Below are 18,528 nucleotides of genomic sequence, written 5' to 3'. Positions count from 1 at the left end.
CTTTTATTTGTCAACTTGTTTTATTATCTTTTTTATATATTTAACTAGTGGACCCAGCAAACTCCGTTTCGCCACCAGATGGCTTTATTTCTTTTGGTGATTAAATTTAGATTTATTTGAAAAGGAAAAATGTTGCTGAAGATTATGCTGACCAGAACTGTTCCAACTGGTTTGCGAGCTTCTTCATGGGCGCTCTGTGCACTTTTTCAAATATTATGGTGGCTGGCAAAAACTTTAACGCATTGCAAATCGGCATATAGTCCGTCATTGATCATATCTAAATGTTATATCACTGTAGTTCGATGGGATAATTGGAATGCCAACGATTGTATTATGTCATGAATATTCGTGTGCTCACGCGTTGTCTCAATCGGGCATTTCCTCATATTGTATTTTGTCTTTCTACGCTTAAGTTCTGTGAATACACTTGTTGCTGGCTTACATGTCTTGTGCGCCGGCCGATGTTCGTACGTCGTACTCTATGCATTTTGGACTAAATTTACACAGTTCAACTTACCACTTTAATGACAATAACTTATTTTTTTTTTATTTTTTCACAATTTCACAGTGAAATTTTTTCACAATTCTTTTTTTTCACAATTTCACTGTGAAACACAATACATTACTACATTTAATGTGAACACAATACATTACATTTAAAGTTTTACATATGATTGCTTTATCGTTGAACATATGATGCTTACAAATTCAACAGTGGGGGAACGGTAAAAACTCAACTCTTCAAACGTGAGAGATGCAGTGTTGGTTGTGGTAACTAATAATAATAATCCGAGAGTCCTCCAAAGGTTGGCGCTCGTGGTGGTATGAATTTAAAGATCACTTGTTTTTTGTTGCAGTGGTTGATTGATTGCGCGGGTTGGGCCTTGAGTTTCGCAGTGAATTGAGTTTCTAAATGCTCCTAAAAAAATTGCATCTGCCTTATCGTGATTTTTAGTTGAGCTGCTGTCTGATTACTTAAGAGTCGATGCCAAGTATGGAAGAATTGAAGCAGCAGCAGCTGTATATCAGTGAGCTTGGCATCTAGTTGGAAGGAGGTCTCCAAATGCTGTTTAAAAACTGTCGAGTTAGTTCGCTTGGTAACCAGCCGTGGAGATTTTAATATAATTTAAATACAATCATTTACTTTAAGCAAAAGTAGTTTCTCAAAGTTTTCATGGAATAGCCTTATCCGCTTCGGCACATCCAAAAATGAAGCCTGTGAAAAAAGCCCTTCAACTGCGACTGAAAAAGGCAACGGGCAACTGAATTTCAAAAACGCCTTTTTGATTAACGGAATTCAGCTGTAAAGAACATTAGATACCGTGAATACAATTATATATACAAATACAAATACAATATATACACACAATATGCAATAAATATCCATCTAAATAGGCTTCTCTATAACATTCAAATTTATCGATTCTTTGTTACGTTAAAATACCTTTCGATAAATAATTGCACTAAAAAAGTTTCTCATCTGTAATTGACATCTATATCAACAAAAAAAAAAATGATTGGGAACTTAAATAGAATTCGAACATTACTGGCTACCAAAAAGTCGTTAAGAACTTTAGTAAATAGACAAAGTCATGTGTAAGTACAATTAGCGAGTGTCATACTCATTCATAAATTCCTGCCTTGTCATTTTTTTTCCTAGTATTATATAATTATATTTATGTGTACATTCATTGTAGAGTGTCCTATCGTAGCGCTCCGCCTCCACATTCAAAGGCTACGAGAATTGGAGCTGTAGTTGTTGGTGGGGCTATGTGGTGGTGGGTAATCTGGCACTTATGGCATGAACCTGATCACATTACGGTGCGTATTTGAGATTTACTCATACATATGTACTTATATGTACAATACTTACCAAACAAACCGATATCAACAGGGTGAATTTGAATATCCAGATCCTGCTAAATGGACCAACACTGAATTGGGCATCCCACGTGATGATAAGTAAAAGTCTTTTGGTTGAATTAATGACAATGACTTAAAACAGAAAAACAGCAAAATCATTAAGTTACATTGATGTACATATAATTAATTGTTACTATAACATTATAACAAGGGATGTAAATCTGAGCTGTAAAACGACTTTATATTATTATTTTAGAACTCCTGATATTTGCGATTTAGACTGATTTTAAAATCAAGATCAGAATCCAAGGGTCCACAATAAGAAGGGGCAGGGATTTGAATGTCAACCAGAGAACGGCAAGAGTGCACACACCCCTAAAAGCACAACGCGTATACCATGTGGTAGTACTGCCGAAATTGTGGATCAGACCACAATGCAATTACTTGTGCGTATAAAAAATGATTTTAGCAGCATTTTGTGCGCAGGCAATTCTTTCCCGAAGCAAAACACAAGAAAAGGTCAAAATATTTTTTGTATGTTTCTGCGTGCTTCTGTTTCGGTACCTGCTGTCGCGTCGGCGCGGCATGCCAATTGCAGAAGAGCGAGACAGCAAGCGATATTGTTTCTCGCTTATGTTTTTATGCCAGCCGATCGACCTCGCGCAAATTTCCTTTGCGCTTGCTTCGTTGTGTGGTTAAAAACACAAGGAACTTTTCTGAATTCGCGAGGTGTTTTGTGCGCGCTTTGTTGCCGGTGTTGTGTCCGTGTGCGTTGTTTTATTCCCGAGTTGGCGGTATGGTCGCATATTTTGTGTGTGCACCATTGTGCTTAAAAAGTGCCACAATTGCCGTTCTCTGGTGTTGACTAAAAAGAGTGTTTACACAACACTAGATTAGAATATTTTTTTTATTTATTTTCATATGCTTTTGAATTTAAAAATATCGGGTAACTGAAATTAAGAAATCCTACCTAAAGCGAGGTGTCATTCCTGTATAGCAGGGATGCCCAAATGCTACTTATGGCAGCAGTGCTGCCAACTGTTGATCAGGAAAAAAGGAAAATTTCACAAAAAAAACATAGTCCGTGGCCTGTTTTCTTTTTTATTTTTGTCATCAACGGAAAATTCAACAAGTGGACAGGTTAAAGTTGGGCGCCACCAATTTATACACTTGACTAGGCTATCGCAACAACACACGCATGCAACTCAAACATACACACAAAGCTAACGCGTCAAGCTCGTTTCGCGCTGTAACGTCAGCAGCGACGCCGCGCTTTGCGTCGGCAGCGACGTTTTGTATTGGCGCGGTCAGCACGTGCACCCCGGCTGTTATATGAAAATTCTTAAAGATCGGATTTTCACAAATCGGTCGAAAAAATTGACTAAGCAATTTTAGTGATTTATTTCAGATTTTAGATTTTGTACTGCCTTATATATCGTTTTTTTCGATTTGCGAGGAGGGGGAGGAAATAAATAAAAATAAAATTAAAGGCTGTTGTCCTGATTAGGAGCACCTACATACCAAATTTGGGTGCTCTAGCTCTATATAGTTGTGAGAACACGCACTCATACAGGACGGACAGAACAGAATGGCCTATATGATCAGGCTCGTCGAGCCTGTCAAGAATATATCACTTTTATGGGGCTTCCCGCCTCCTTCTCCCTGTTAATTACATTTGAGCAACTTCGCATCCCTATTTTCCTATTTTACAAAAATGTCAAAGTGTATAAAAAGGCTGCTTTCATTTTCAAAAATGCCATAATTCCCGCCAACTGCTACCTTACAATTTTTCCTGCTATTGACGATTGAAAACTGCTAGATCTGGCCGGTAAAAGGCTAAGTTGACCTCACTGTATGGCAAAGCAATTCACCAATACACACAAATAAAATAACAAAAACATAAACTCACGCGATTGTTTTTACTTCAACATGCTACACTACAACAAAAAATTTTGAAGACAAATAATTAAATAAAATAATGGAAAATCAACAATATTTATATAAATTTTTTTCAATGATAATTTCAATAAAGCTGTCAAGAAAGATTTTCGCAAAATAAGAAATTTGTCTCCGCAATATGATTTTTTTCAATATACTTTATTCAACTAGCCAACAACAATTCACATTCGGATTAGCGAAATTGCGGTAAATCCTATGAAAGTGTTATTGCTCACTTCACCGAAGCCTTCAAGAATGAAGAGAATACGCAAAATTGTTTTTGTATTGTTTATATATTATCAAATATTTTATTTGTTTAAATTAAATTTCAGGCACAGGTTAATGCTAATCTATGTGAATTTGAGGCAAATCAGTTAAAAATTGTAAGACGGGCATGGTCCAATCGGATTTTCTGATGCTGATAACAGATTTATAGAGGCCATGGAAACAAGTATGGCTTCGTCTTCCTGTTACATTCAATTCGAAATTCCATTTTCCGTATGTTATGACATATGTATATCAAATTCATTAAAAACTGTCAATATAGATCAAAAAATAATAACAATGCGTATTTGGGCGAAAAAAACACGATATTTATATTTCGAAAAAATATCGATATATTTACATTTTTACCGATATTTTGAGAAGCCATCAGCAATTGTGATTGTTAATTATTGCAAACAGAGGAGTAAATAAGAATAAACTATAAGGATGAGTGTACTGGAATGGAAAAAAGTCGAACTTTTCGATTTAATTTTAGAACCATCGACATTTCTACAGCATATAAATTCGAAAATTACGGCTTACTGCTGTAATACAATCGTTGAAAACAATGGATCAAGCAGTAAGGCCACAGTGATTTGTGATACAAACAGATATATTCATGTTTTGTTTGATAACAATGTTAATAAACAGTCCATAAGCTTTACAAGTCAATACTGTCAGCAACCAGTTATGCTGTGTGCTCTTACGACCAACAATGTTCTTGTATTACTCACACAGGAAGAAAACAAAAACTTGACAACACGCGTGCAAATTTATGATATAAAAAAATTAACTAAAAAAGACGGCGCACCCTGCATAGCTACAGCAACATTATCAGCTACAAGTGCGCCAACATTTATTCAAGCATCTGTAATTGAGACCGATATTTTTGTAATGGGTATTGGCTTCGAAAGAGGTGATATTCTGTTGCATTACGGCAATTTCAATCGTGAATTCTCTATGAGCCGACATTCAATTGGGTTGCGTCCAATTAAAGGAATACAGTTTGAAATAACACCCCAAAATCCAGAAAAAAAAGCTTGCAATATGTTTATCATCAGCAGTGATGCAGTATATTGCTATGAATTAAACGAAAAAGGATCAATTAACTCTAAGCTGGTTCTTGACAATGATAACCGTTTTCACAACCGCTGCAGTACCATTCATCAACAGGTCGGAACGGAGCCATTTTTAGTCGTTGGTCGAGATGACGCAATATACTGCTTCACGCGGGATGGACGGGGTCCCTGTTATGCGATTGAAGGCGAAAAGCAATACCTTTCATGGATAGGAAACAACTTGGCAGTGATTACAAAAACTGCTTTTGGTAGCGCATTTGTTATCGTTGATATAGATAAAAAAATAATTGTAATGTATAAGAAACTTCGGGATTTGTTCTGTATCCTTAGTGGCAATAATTTATATCATATTCTTACAAAAGATCAAGTGTCTGAAGACAGTTACAAATACAATATGTATAAATTGCAACAGAATAGTGCGGTTCAACAAGTGCGCTTGTTTATAGAAAAATCGATGTATGATAATGCACTTAGAATATTAGGACGAGAATTGAGCAAAGATACAGAGAATGCAAGTAATATTCGTCTGCTGTATGGCGATTATTTGTTGCGCAGGGGCGATTTGAGCCGTGCAGCTGAAGAGTTAACTGCAACAATCGGAGCTATAAAACCCTACGATATAATATCCAAACTTTTGTATTCTAGGTATAATAGGATCCTATTGCAATACCTAAATAAGTTATCAAAACATAGAAATGCTACAAATGATCATAAGACACTATATAAGATCTGTGAGGATCGTGATAACCTCACATTAAAAATTGAGCAGCTATGGACCAATAGGCAAGAAACCAAAACTATTTGCGACTTTAAGGATATTTCTCAAGGCTCAATCGAGTTTGTCGACTTGATAGCAAACGAAAAAACTGAACTAAATATTAATGAAAATGAATTTTACAATTATTTCTTAGAATTTGGACATGATCTCATATCATTACATACTGAACTAATCATTCAGACTGTAAAATCGCTAGTGCAGGAAAAAAAGATACAAAATATAAAACGTTTTTTGACTCTTTTCTTACTTAATGCCAATATTTGTGCACCATTGTTGGCAGAGTTTATAAAAACTTATAGTAGCTGCGACGAGGAATTACATTATTATTTGCTCTCACTTTATTTGGTTCTGTGGAGTGAAAAGAAAATAACATCGGATTATATACTCGAATATTTAAAGCAAGCGCCACTTAAATTTGAAAAAGCTTTGATGATATGTAAGGTTTATTTATTTGATATTGGAACTGAAAAGCTTTTACAAGATCGTGAAGATCCGCGACCAATTACTTGCGAAGATACAAATTTTTACCAATGTATACAGTCACACATGAAGAAAAATCCCGATCTAGCATCATTATTGCCCAGCGGATCACGTTATATTCTAATTATCTTGGAGAAACTATGCGGTATAACAGAAATAAAATTATCAGATATTAAATCTTTCATTACGGAAAGATTTAAAAAAACTCTTAATAAGAGTAAACTAGAGATTCAGTCAATTGGTGAATTGAAACAAAAGATTAAAACCAACGATCTACTCATTTCAAATTACAAATATAATCCAATCGAGTTCCGGCCGAACACCTGTGATATCTGTAAGCAATTATTGCATATGCCCGCAATCTATTTTCTTTGCCAACATTCATTCCACAAAGAGTGCCTTCGTTATAACAATGTTGCCTCACAGTATGATTGTGACACAATTTGTGTTTTCTGCATTCTAAACGATGAAAACTATTCCGAATCAAATCATGTAAAAAATATATACAAATCAGATTTAGGCAACGATATAATTGAAAGAATTTCAAATCACTTTGCATCAGGAATAGTCAAGTCAAATTTACTTGATCCGAAAATCAAAGAGAACTCGTTACTTATACGCAATCCATTTGACGATAACTACGATTATAACTTTAATTGTAATTAAATAATATATTTTTAATTAAGTTAATTATCTCATTGCATATACCAAATGAGAATAAATTATGTGAAGACTACTAATGAATTGTGTTTTTCATTCATTTATTTATTTATAAGTGATTACAAAATGACCTTGCCCTTAACCCCAAAATAATTTATATTTGATTTACACGTGTATAAACACATTTTCGACGGTTAAAGCAATTTATTTTCTTAAAACACTTAATTATTCGTAGAAATGCTTTTCTATCCATCGAGGTAGAGCAAACGCAGCTGTATGAATTTTACTGCTGTAGTACTTTAGGTCAAGGGAATCAATTTCTGTTTTGGTAAATCTTTTAACAGGTTCCTCAAGACATCGATTTTCGTCAAGAGAACCGATTACAAATCCAATGTGACCACAAGGATAAGATGGCACAGAAGTTGTAGCATAGGATACCTTTGGAAAATGTAACTTACACCCATTCATTGTTTTCTTTACATATTCGTAGTTCAACCAGAAACTACCGCCTTGAGAACACACAATACCGCCATCCTTAAGAGCATTCTTAAGTAAGCCATAGTAGCTCTCATTAAATAAACTCACTGCGGGCCCAATCGGATCTGAGCTATCAGTTATTATGACATCAAATTGATTTTTGTGGTTTTTCATGTACTCAAATCCATCGCCAATAGTCAGTTTCAATTTTTTGCTATCAAAGCCACACGCCATGGCAGGAAGGTATTGCTTGGAGAGTTCAACAACGCGATTATCAATTTCAACCTGATGCACTTCCTTAACTAAAGGATGCTTAACGACTTCACGGGCTACCCCACCGTCGCCGCCTCCAACGATCAGTACCTTTTCAGGGTTTGGATGACAGCATAGGGGCAGGAACGAAATCATTTCTTGATATGAAAATTCATCCCTATATGTGCATTGAATGATTCCATCAAGTATAAGGCATCTTCCATATGAATCGCTTTATTAAATAAAAAACATACTTATGTCATATGTACATGGTAAGCACATTAGTAAAAAATTTTCAATAGCATGTAGTGCATATATACATACATAAATATGTATGTAAATATGTACACCTACATATAACAAAAAAAATTTTGAAAAATAAAGAGAAGTAATCTACATATAAATCTACTCTATGTACATATGTATATGTATGTATAATACTTAGTGTTTAGGTATGTACCATATACAAATTTACATAAAAGCAAATTTTAAATTTAACTTACGTCTCAACTATTTGAATATCTTGAAAGTCTGACTTCTCCTTGTGAAGCACTTCTCTAACTTTTAAAGAAAACGATTGTCCAGGCCATAATTCATCTTGTATTTCGCTAAACCACCCGCTTTGCATTTTGATTAAATTGTAAAAGGTCTTTAATCTTAGCTTTGATTCAAAAGTTTTAACACGTGTCGCAGAGCTGTACAACCGTTCTACTTGAACATCAAAATCTAATTGATACACTTCATACATACATGCATGCGCACATTGATTACGCTTATCAGCTTGTCCAAGAGTGTATGTTAGTTTTATTTTTATAGCCCTACTACTCTAAGTATGTAGACACAATCAGAAAGTTACAAAAGTTTGCTGATAAACTTATGGTTTCAACAATGAAAAAAATAAAACAATAAAAGTAAAAACGAAATTAAAGTATAACATTATGCCAATTAACAATTGGAAGCACTTATAGCGCATTAAAGAAAAATATTTCCATGTATGTTTGTACCATCACAGTTCAACTTTATAAAATATAGTTAGTCCAATCAATGACCTCAAATATATTTCGCTTTTTAAATAGATTTCTCGTCATAAAGAAATCTGACTTGTATATTATTATTCTTAGGTTAACAACCGCTTTAACCGTTTTAATTATGCCTAAGCGATAGTGATCGTGTAAAGCCGCACAGTTTTGAAGATAAAAATCTGTTTTAATTAGTCTGCAATGCCTTAAATTGAATAAAACAATTGCAATTAGCATTTAATTCAGAGATGTGAGGAATTTATTGAACTTTAAGCATAAAGTTCACGCTGCGCCTTTTCCCAAGCAGCCATTGGACCATGCTCGGGACGGTACTTAACGTTGCAACCATCCTGTTCCAGACGGTTGTCATCGCGCAACTCCTCATAGCGCTCGCGGTCATACTTGGTGAAGCCCCACTTCTTAGAAACGTAGATCTGAAAACATAGAAGTGTTAAGAAAGTAACTTCATAACATATAATATTAGAATTACCTTCTGGCGACCTGGAAACTTAAACTTGGCACGACGCAGAGCCTCAACAACTTGTGCCTTGTAGCGATCGCTTGAACGAACAGACATGATTGGCTGGCCAATTCGCACGCGAGCAACCGTACCTTGGGGCTTGCCAAAAGCACCTCTCATTCCAGTTTGAAGCCTGATTAAATGAACCGACATACCGACATAAAATTACCAAGCCCTAGCGAAAATTATATATGTACTTACCTATCAGCTCCAGCGCACGACAACATTTTGTTGATACGAATGACGTGGAACGGGTGCAGACGCATTCTAATATGGAACTGGTCCTTTCCGCAAAACTTGACCAAGTACTTGTTGCAGCAAATACGTCCAGCTTCCAAAGCCTCGCTGCTCAATTGCTCATATTCGTCAGAAACTAAATGCACACAGAGAGGAAAGTCCTCAACAGTTGCCTTCTTCCTGCCCAAATCGAATATACGAATCTTAGGGTCGGGTACACCACGACAGAAACGAGATTTAGGGTACGGCTTATTTTTACAATAGCGGTAACTAGAGAACAACAAATATAGCAAACCTCAATATGTAAATCAATAAACAAATCACTAAAAAGAGTAAAAACGTACCATCTTGCTGGCCGACGACCCATTTTGAATCTAAAAATATAATTTATATTTTTTTGATTATAAATTTTAAAATACCATATTTAAATTACACAACAACAACTTGAACTTAAATGGAAATAAACTGAAAATGTTTCATTCTAAGATTGCAAAAATATTATTAGATTTTCTAAATGTTAAACGCATACCTCTTACTAAGAGCTCAAAATAAAAAGAGAAAATTTGACACACGGAAATAGTGATGTGTAAAAATGGATTTTCGATATACATCAACTAGTGCTTAACTCGATCTTTTATTTTTTACGCAAGTCGATTATTATTATATGCCTAAACTCGCATTACGAAAAAAATATATGTAAGTTTAATCCTGATTATTTGAAATACATTTTATTCAATTAAAAAATAAGAAATAGATAAAAATTGATAAGTGTTTTCGTTTTTTTTAATGGAACTTTACTTGATTAATTTCTATACACTTCATTTTGAAAAAAAAATAAACGAACTGAAGAAGGGAATCAGTAATAGCATATTCGGAGCTACTATTTCCGAACCAGAACGCTTTATTTTTGAAATGTTGATTTCCTCTGCCGTCCTAAGCTGAATTAAAAAAAAAAACGAGATAGGCATGCTGATGTACTGAAACGACTTTTTCATTCAGTAATGACCTTCTTGTTTTTTGTTCAAAAATTTGTAAAATAGCAACACTGCGCAGAAGGCACCGGCGCTGCTTACGTTACAGCGGAACCGTACATATAGACAGAAATATGCATAGCACTTTTATAGTTATTTCTTAGGAATGGTATATTTTTACGATTAAGGCCCACCAAACATGGATCCGATATTTTGGACATACAAATATGTAGATGTTTCTCCACCTCTAGTTAACAAGTAACTGTCTCTCATATACAAAAACCAAAAGTTGTACTTATGCATAAAAATTCATGCCTTAGTAAGGTTTTTAAATAAATGATGCCGATCGATAATTCCGCAGTCATTTTGTTTATTTGCTTTTTCTTTTAGTATTACAAATATAAAAATATTTTAATCGGATGATTCATCGTCAAGTCCAGAATATTTGTTGGAAGACTGTAGAACCTATAAAAAAAAAACAAAATAAAAAATGTTTCACAGAAATACTTTCAAAATATTTATTACTAACGGGCTCTGCGTTTTGATGTGCTGTTTTGGCCACTGTCCGATCATTCCGATAATCCCGCTTGTTTTTATTTTCTTCTTTATTTTTTGCATCATGACCCTTGTTATTTTTCACCTTTACATTCTTCTAATCTACAACAAAATAGAGTTTAAAAAAATAAATGAAATAAAATTTTGAATTTTTAACCTTTCATTTCGGTCCTGGGATTTACTGAATTTATTATAATCTGAGTCATTCTGACGCTGTTCGTCTGAAACGAGATATATAAATGTTTCTTTAAGCACAATTCATTAAATAAAGTATGTATATGTTATTTACCATATGAATTTACTATGTTATCATCGTTTGTTGAAGTATCTTGTGTACGGCGCCAGCTTTTAGTTGCTGAATTGGCATTTTCACTATCATGATTATCTATATGGATTTCGGTCATTTTATCGTTTAAGACCTCCTCGTCATGGCGCACCTTTTCTAGTCGGCGAGCTTCTGCTAAACGTTCTTCTATCTCCAATTCCCTTGTGGCTGTATCGACTGGTTTGGCTGATCCAAAAACATTTACAGCTGGAGGACCACTTGCCTTAGGAGCTGTAACCTTTGGCTCGATATCCTCCTGATCGGATTCTGGCTTGGCAACAATCTCCGGTAGTGGTAGAGTTCGAGGTTTCAGATTTAGCTTTGGTCTTTCCTCAGTGAGTGCAGAATCCTCTCTTGGCTCATGATTTCTTGGTCGACTATCACGGTATCTATCAGAACCATGATCTCGCTCTCGCTCCTTACGGGGTGGCGAAAAGTCTGAAGATTGTGGCCTCGAATTTGATCGCCATGAGCCAGGAGTATTGCTTTCTTCTCGTTCGGCTATTGGTTTACGATCGCGGTTAAACCCGCGATCAAAGTTGCCGGAATATCCCCCGCCTCCACTAGAATATCCTCCACTATTATTTTGACTGTCGCGTCTCCAATTTCCCGAATCGCGGTTCTCACTGCTATTGCCGAAGCCTTCAAAGCGACGATTTCCCTTTTGACGATTTTGCTGATCGTTTTCATTAGACAATTCTATGCGTATACGACGTCCTTTGATCGATGGATCGGGCAAGCTGAGCACATGGATTAAGTCATCTCTACTCTCTAACTCGACATAGCCAAAGCCCCTCGAGCGACCGGTTTCACCATCTTCACGTGGCAACCTTAACGACGCTAAATTGATGGAACCAAAAAATTCGTATATATCATCCTCGTTGGCATCAAATGGTAAATTGTTTATGTAAGCAATAAAAGGAGGTCGATGTGGTATAGAATCGTCATCAAATATTCTATTAGCTCGAGGCGCAGTTGGAAGCTGGTAAACTAACGGTAAAGAATTGCTTCCATCATCGCTCTCATCTCCGTCCAAGTTTCTAACTTTTTTCGAAACTTGTGTGGTTCCGATTGGAGTATCACCATTGGCAAGGAACGACTGCAGCGAAATAACAGTTCCTTTACTCTTTTTCCCTTTCTTGCCTGAAAAATAAATTTCATTATAACTCATTCATAAACTTCTGTGAGTTTATATACCGTTTAAAGATATCTTAGAAAATTGGTAGGCATGTTTATGGATATTAATTGATGTATGTATGTTATGTACATACATACATACATTATGTTCACCGATGTGAAAGTGTACCTTATTACGTGTCGAATTACAGACCACGAGGAACAAATAACGACAAACCCTTATTCCCTCATGCCTCTTTTTGGGACAAAATAAATATAACACTTACATTAAAGTAGTTACGTACAATACGGAATTATAAAATATAACATACCTGCAGAAGCCATCTTGACGAGTAATCAAAAAATTTAAATTTTGAAGAGATGCTATATATGTGTAGATATTTACAGACACATATTAATGTATGTCATGTTGTTATCGATACTAAAAATATATCTCTAATTTATATGTGTTCTCACATTTAATATTTATTCGATATATTCAAAGGCCCTCAGTTATTTTCTAAAATTATTATCGAATTTGGTAAACGATTTTGTTAAATTGATGTGCAACAGACCCCACTTATATTCTCTGTATGTAATAATGATAATTTACAAATATATATATTATTTGTAATTAATATAAGTACCAATGCGTTTTCCACAAACTAATGTTTTAAAAATATATTGCAATAATTTTTTTTTTTTTTTTAGAGATTTTTGACTATTGAAATCTTAGAGACTAAACGATATATCGATACATTTTATTTAAAATGGTCGTCAATTTTTATAAGAATTGGCGTCGTTACAAGCTTCTCTTTACTGACCCTCATTATGGAATTTCTTGAAAAGATATACAGTATATAGGTTGTTGCCAACTGTATGTACTTAGATATTTTTTTTTTATAAGAAATGAGGTATTATTGTGCAAGTCTATGTAACAGAGAGATGGAGGCGTGGCAGATCCTATGAAGTGCTTATATGCTTGATCAACAAGTCAAACCGAGTCTATATAGCCATGTCCATATCCCCCAGTTTGGTTGTTTGAGCAAAATAATCTCAACAACTTTGTAAGATATGGAAAAGGGTATTATGACTTTGTGTAAATGTATGTAACACGGAGAAAGAGGCGTGGCAGACCCCATAAAGTATATACATATATTCTTTATCAGCAAAGACAAACTGAGTCGATATAGCCATGTCCGTCGGTCTATATGAGTGCGTGTGTTTTTATTTTATTTTGTTTTATTTCCTCCCCTCTCCAACGAAAATTAAAAAAACACGATTTCTCCCACAATATTGAGAAGTTAAAAAATACTTTGTGAGTGCGTGCGTGTACCTGCTGCGATACCCTAGTACAAAATGTATATAAAAGTTGGTTGCGCCCAACTTTAATTTGGTCACTTGCTAATATAGACAGTGAGGCTTACTTAAACAATTTATTCCCTTACACATGTAAAAAATATAAAATTGAGTACATGTAACTTGATCTTTTATTATTCATTCCTTAAGCAATCCTCCTATACTTTGATTAGTTTTGTTTTCTTTCTAAATTAGTTTTATTAGTTTGAATTGTTCACCCCTCCGGTCATCATACATACATACATATCAGAGAAGGCCAAGGGTGTTTGTAAACGCCATTGTAATAATCATAAGACAAGGTCATAGATCATACGCGCACTCACAATGACAATGACAAGGGTACTGCAAGCAACCGAAAGACAATGGCAAAGGAAAATGCGTCCACAAACAAAATGCGATCGGCTGCAGTCTGGCTACATTGGCAGCGGCTCAGAAGCGACAGCAGGTGGCGAAATAGATGCATGCATAAGACACACAATATTTTATGACTTTTTTTGTGTATTCCTCACATACTCTTTAGTTGGCTGATGACACCCAGCCAATAATTGTCGATTGGCCATCAGCTACCCGTTCAAAAATTGCTCGGCATCAGCCACAATTCTGTGAGGGGTACCACCATGTAAGTAACTTTTTTTTTTTTCAATTTAAGGGTAGGTCCAATCCAGAGATCGGCAATTGTGGCACTTCTTAAACACAATGGTGGCACACACAAAAAACAAGTGCGAGACCATACGCCGCACAATGAATCAACCGGGAAAACTATACTCACCACGGATGCTCAAAAAAATTGTTTGTGCCGCGTCACAAATCACGCACAAAACACCACGAGGAGATCCGGAAGAAAAGGTTCCGTTTGTTGTTTTAGCCACAACAAGCAAGCCGCAGTAATGTGCGCATAGGCCGATCGGCTGGCATATAACATAACGAGAAACATTAGGCTGCTTCTGTTCTCGCCCAAACTGAGAGAGCATGTGCAGAAATACATTTCAAAATATGTGACCTTTTTCTTTGTGTTTGTCTGGGAAAGAATTGCCTGCGCACAAAATGCTGCTGAAATCATTTTTTATACGCACAAGTAATTGCATTGTGGTCTGATCCACAATTTCGCTTGTGTGTGGCAGTACCACCATGGTGTACTCGTTGTGTTTTGTGCACTCTTGCCGTTCTCTGGTCCCCTCCATACGGCAAAACATATGTCAAACAAAGCTGTCAGAAAATGTGTTTTTATCTAGTTATTGCATTTTATTTATTTTTAATGGACATTTTACTGAATTTGGTAAAGGATCAGATTGGTTTTTTAATGTTGAGAATACCAAAAGTCACACTTGAACACACTTGAAACACATACACATTGTGTGTGTGTTTTTTTTTTTTTTGACTCGGCACGGGGGGAAAATCTTCTAAAGATACTACTGGCCCGTACCAGTAGCATGCACGATTCAACTAATTGCCTACGTACTAAAAACCCCCCCACACACATCACACCACAATCCCCGCGGTATCACCGCAAAGTATTACTTCGCGGGGAAGGGTAGCCTATCTTAGGCCCTCACCACGCCACGTCGCTCCTTCTCGCATCGTCTCAGATCGCTCTGGATGCCTATGATTAGCTGGGTCACGTACTTCCAGTTGTCGCTGCTCTCCATCATGAACGGCACCAGTTCCTCCACTGGTGGTATGCCTCCATGTCTATCCGTGTATCTTGTGCAGTGGTACAGCACGTGCTCCGGGTCTTCTTCCGTGTTTGGACAGCTTGGGCACTCAGGGCTGTCTTCGTGCCTAAATCTGTGCAGGTATTTCCGGTATCCTCCATGTCCTGTAAGAAATTGTGTCAGGTGCAAGTTAACTTCCCCCTGGCTTCTTCCTATCCACTCGTCAATGCGAGGGATCAATCGAAATGTCCACCGTCCTTTGGTTCCATTCTCCCATCTCCTTTGCCATGTACCTATGGAAAAAAGCCGAGCGGCTTCAGTAGTTATTATATTACCTCCTTGAGTGCGGGATTCGAACATCGCCTTCATCTCCTTTGCCAGTATGTCGATGGGGATCATGCCGGCCAGTGCCAACGCGGCCTCGTCTGAGACCGTCCTGAATCCTGATATGACGCGAAGCGCCGCGAGTCGATACGGCGCACCTAGCTTCCTCATCAGACTCTTGTTGCTAGCTACTGCTGATGCCCATATGGGGGTAGCATAGAGCAGAATTGACGCAACTACGCTCGCCATCAAGAGGCGTCTTCCAGGTCGCGGTCCTCCAACGTTTGGCAGCATCCTCGATAGGGCTCCTTGTGTCCTCGCTGCCTTCCTACTCACATACTCTATATGTGAGTGGAAGCTCAGCCTGTTATCTATCATAATACCCAAGTATTTGATAGCGCGCTGGGACTTGATCGTAGCGCTCCCTACTCTCACGCTAATATACTCCACTTGCTTCCTGCTTGTTATCAGCACTGCCTCCGTTTTGTGTCCTGCTAAATCCAGTCCTGCTGTTTCCATCCAGTTGGCGATGACATCAATAGCCGCGTTCGCCGTTTCCTCCACTGTCCTGATTTCCTTAGCCACTACGACTAGCGCCAGGTCGTCTGCGAATCCTATCAGCGTACATCCATCGGGTAGTCGGATCCTAAGTACGTCGTCGTACACTATGTTCCACAGTAGAGGTCCTAAGACCGACCCCTGTGGAACCCCGGCTGTTACCTGGTATCGCCTGGGGCCTGCTTCCGTGTCGTACTCCAGTACTCTGTCCCTTAAGTCATTCGATACGATGCCCAGCAAATAGCTAGGTACTCCAATCCTGATTAGCGTGTCCTTAATTCGCGCCCAACTTGCAGAGTTGAAGGCATTCCGAATGTCCAGGGTCACTACTGCGCAGTACTCTTTACTGCCCCATCTCCAGCGGTCTCCTTCGATCGCTTTGGATGCGATGTCTGTCACCGCCTTGATGGCATCCACCGTGGAGCGTGCCTTGCGAAATCCGTATTGAGACTCCGATAACGCGTTCTTCTCATCTATAACGGCTAACAGCCGATTGTAAATAATTTTCTCCAGAAGTTTTCCCTTCGTGTCCAGCAAACAGATCGGTCGATTCCCAGATGGTTCCTCAATGGGCTTATTTCCTTTGGGCAGGAGAATAAGCCGTTGCAGCTTCCATCTTCTTGGGAACACTCCTTCCTCCAGGCATTTGTTGAATGTGTCAACGAACAGTTCCGGCCTAGTAGCTACTGCTAACTTAAGAGCCCTGTTCGGGATTCCATCCGGTCCGGGGGCCTTCCTGTCACCCACTTGCTTTGCGGCTGCTAACACCTCGTCGGTGCTCACCAGTTGCCATGGCTCCTGTGATTCCTGTCTTGTCACCTCTAGCTGGGGATGCTGAGGAAACAATTCAGCGACGATGGTGCCAAGCAGTCTTGGGCAAGTCAACTTTACCGTCTCCTGGCTTCTAAGGGTCTTCATCACCACTTTGTAGGCCGTTCCCCATGGATCCATGTTTGCTTCCTCGCAGATACGCCTAAATCCCTCTGCCTTGCTCCGTTTAATGGAGCCCTTAAGCGTTCGCTTGGCTATCCCAAACTCTTCGAGTCGCAGACCAAAGTCCTGTCGACGTCGGGCTCTCTGACATAGTCGTCTCGCTCGCAGGCAAACCTTTCTTGCCTGATTGATGTCCTCCGTCCACCAGTAGCATGGCCTTCCGCGTCTATTTGGTTTCCTTCTTGGCATCGCTGAGTCACACGTATCAGCAAGAATGTGTGTCAGCTTTTCAGCAGTGTCTTCTGCTGAGCTTGGTCCTAGGCACCAGTCGCTTTGGTGTAGTGTATACTTAAAGACTTCCTCATCCAGGGAACCTTCCATCCACTTTGTACCGGTTACTCGCATGCGTTGTTCTCCTCTCCGTCTTTCGCTGAAATTAAAAAAGATAGCTTGGTGGTCGCTGGCGGTGAACTCGTCCCCGACCCTCCAAGTAGCTCTTCTACTTAGGGAGGGACTAAGGAAAGTAAGATCGATGACCGATCCTCTTCCAGCCTTCCAGTGTGTTAGTTTGTCACCTGTGTTTGCCAATCCCACGTCGATCGCTGAGAATATTTCCAGTAGGCTGGATCCTCTAGGCCGGGTCTCCCTACTGCCCCATTCCACAGCCCACGCGTTGAAGTCTCCTGCTATTACTATAGGTGCTCGTCCTCTCGAGTCTATGGTGATGTCCATCAGCATCCTCTTGAAGCGTTCCAGATCCCAGCTGGGTGGAGCATAACAGCTGTAAAAAGTTATTCCTCGGATTTTCGCTCTAGCGAATACCTCGCGGGAGGTATTAACGTCCTGAGGTACGATCCTTGTGGACCAGATAGCAGCTCCTTTGCATTTACTGCTAACCCATCCACTGCCTGGAATCGGCTTATATGGTTCGCATATAAGAGCAACGTCCGTCTTCTTCTCTACGGCGGTCTGCCTCAAGAGGGCCTGAGCCGTCTCGCAGTGGTTAAGATTAAGTTGAAAACAATTCATACTGTCCTCTTAGCCAAAGCACTCCTGAAGAGCGGGCATCTACCGCTACCCGCGATGTGGTTCCACTCCTTGTTTTTTCCTTTGCAGAACATGCACTGCGGATCCTGTGTGCAGTCCTTCGCTAAGTGGTCCTCCTTTC

At 38.3% G+C, this 18,528-nt stretch overlaps 5 protein-coding genes across 5 annotated transcripts; 2 read left to right on the top strand and 3 right to left on the bottom strand.

Annotated features, from left to right (window-relative positions):
• The first annotated feature begins 1,485 nt into the window (after positions 1–1,485).
• LOC108595614 (NADH dehydrogenase [ubiquinone] 1 beta subcomplex subunit 2, mitochondrial) lies at positions 1,486–2,097 on the top strand. The gene is made up of 3 exons (XM_017980880.1): positions 1,486–1,596; positions 1,698–1,821; positions 1,895–2,097. Exons 1-3 carry the CDS (start codon positions 1,514–1,516, stop codon positions 1,964–1,966), a joined length of 279 nt encoding a protein of 92 aa, XP_017836369.1. The 5' UTR covers positions 1,486–1,513; the 3' UTR covers positions 1,967–2,097.
• A 2,362-nt stretch (positions 2,098–4,459) lies between these two features.
• On the top strand, positions 4,460–7,068 carry LOC108594658 (vacuolar protein-sorting-associated protein 11 homolog). The gene has a single exon (XM_033295040.1). The coding sequence runs from the start codon at positions 4,513–4,515 to the stop codon at positions 7,066–7,068; it is 2,556 nt and encodes an 851-aa protein (XP_033150931.1). The 5' UTR covers positions 4,460–4,512.
• An 84-nt stretch (positions 7,069–7,152) lies between these two features.
• Positions 7,153–8,689, bottom strand: LOC108597515 (spermidine synthase). The gene is made up of 2 exons (XM_017984108.2): positions 8,295–8,689; positions 7,153–8,023 (listed from the first exon to the last, which is right to left on the bottom strand). Exons 1-2 carry the CDS (start codon positions 8,537–8,539, stop codon positions 7,288–7,290), a joined length of 981 nt encoding a protein of 326 aa, XP_017839597.1. The 5' UTR covers positions 8,540–8,689; the 3' UTR covers positions 7,153–7,287.
• Positions 8,690–8,995: 306 nt separating this feature from the next.
• LOC108597516 (60S ribosomal protein L10) lies at positions 8,996–10,149 on the bottom strand. The gene is made up of 5 exons (XM_017984109.1): positions 10,097–10,149; positions 9,912–9,941; positions 9,532–9,837; positions 9,301–9,463; positions 8,996–9,244 (listed from the first exon to the last, which is right to left on the bottom strand). Exons 2-5 carry the CDS (start codon positions 9,932–9,934, stop codon positions 9,080–9,082), a joined length of 657 nt encoding a protein of 218 aa, XP_017839598.1. The 5' UTR covers positions 9,935–9,941; positions 10,097–10,149; the 3' UTR covers positions 8,996–9,079.
• A 729-nt stretch (positions 10,150–10,878) lies between these two features.
• LOC108595217 (eukaryotic translation initiation factor 4B) lies at positions 10,879–12,968 on the bottom strand. Its single transcript, XM_033295039.1, has 5 exons — positions 12,867–12,968; positions 11,383–12,561; positions 11,247–11,314; positions 11,068–11,190; positions 10,879–11,003 (listed from the first exon to the last, which is right to left on the bottom strand). The coding sequence occupies exons 1-5, from the start codon at positions 12,877–12,879 to the stop codon at positions 10,950–10,952; spliced, it is 1,437 nt and encodes a 478-aa protein (XP_033150930.1). The 5' UTR covers positions 12,880–12,968; the 3' UTR covers positions 10,879–10,949.
• Positions 12,969–18,528: the final 5,560 nt, after the last annotated feature.

Source organism: Drosophila busckii, chromosome 2R, assembly GCF_011750605.1.
Source record: "Drosophila busckii strain San Diego stock center, stock number 13000-0081.31 chromosome 2R, ASM1175060v1, whole genome shotgun sequence".
In the NCBI taxonomy this organism is placed as follows: domain Eukaryota; kingdom Metazoa; phylum Arthropoda; class Insecta; order Diptera; family Drosophilidae; genus Drosophila; species Drosophila busckii.
The sequence above is the reverse complement of the archived record's forward strand: the minus strand, read 5'-3'. Positions and strand labels throughout refer to the sequence as shown.

Bases quoted from the DNA above. Each gene is read 5' to 3' on its own strand.
- LOC108595614 (XM_017980880.1), top strand. From the start codon at position 1,514: ATGATTGGGAACTTAAATAGAATTCGAACATTACTGGCTACCAAAAAG. The intron at 1,597-1,697 runs GTAAGTACAATT...CATTCATTGTAG, and splicing joins GTAAATAGACAAAGTCATGT to AGTGTCCTATCGTAGCGCTC. The intron at 1,822-1,894 runs GTGCGTATTTGA...CGATATCAACAG, and splicing joins ATGAACCTGATCACATTACG to GGTGAATTTGAATATCCAGA.
- LOC108594658 (XM_033295040.1), top strand. From the start codon at position 4,513: ATGAGTGTACTGGAATGGAAAAAAGTCGAACTTTTCGATTTAATTTTA.
- LOC108597515 (XM_017984108.2), bottom strand. From the start codon at position 8,539: ATGTATGAAGTGTATCAATTAGATTTTGATGTTCAAGTAGAACGGTTG. The intron at 8,024-8,294 runs GTAAGTTAAATT...TATTTAATAAAG, and splicing joins GATATTCAAATAGTTGAGAC to CGATTCATATGGAAGATGCC.
- LOC108597516 (XM_017984109.1), bottom strand. From the start codon at position 9,934: ATGGGTCGTCGGCCAGCAAGATG. The intron at 9,464-9,531 runs GTAAGTACATAT...TCATTTAATCAG, and splicing joins TCGTGCGCTGGAGCTGATAG to GCTTCAAACTGGAATGAGAG. The intron at 9,245-9,300 runs GTAATTCTAATA...CTATGTTTTCAG, and splicing joins AGTTTCCAGGTCGCCAGAAG to ATCTACGTTTCTAAGAAGTG.
- LOC108595217 (XM_033295039.1), bottom strand. The intron at 11,191-11,246 runs AAAATTCAAAAT...GTTGTAGATTAG, and splicing joins AGGACCGAAATGAAAGGTTA to AAGAATGTAAAGGTGAAAAA. The intron at 11,004-11,067 runs GTTAGTAATAAA...TTTTTTTTATAG, and splicing joins CACATCAAAACGCAGAGCCC to GTTCTACAGTCTTCCAACAA.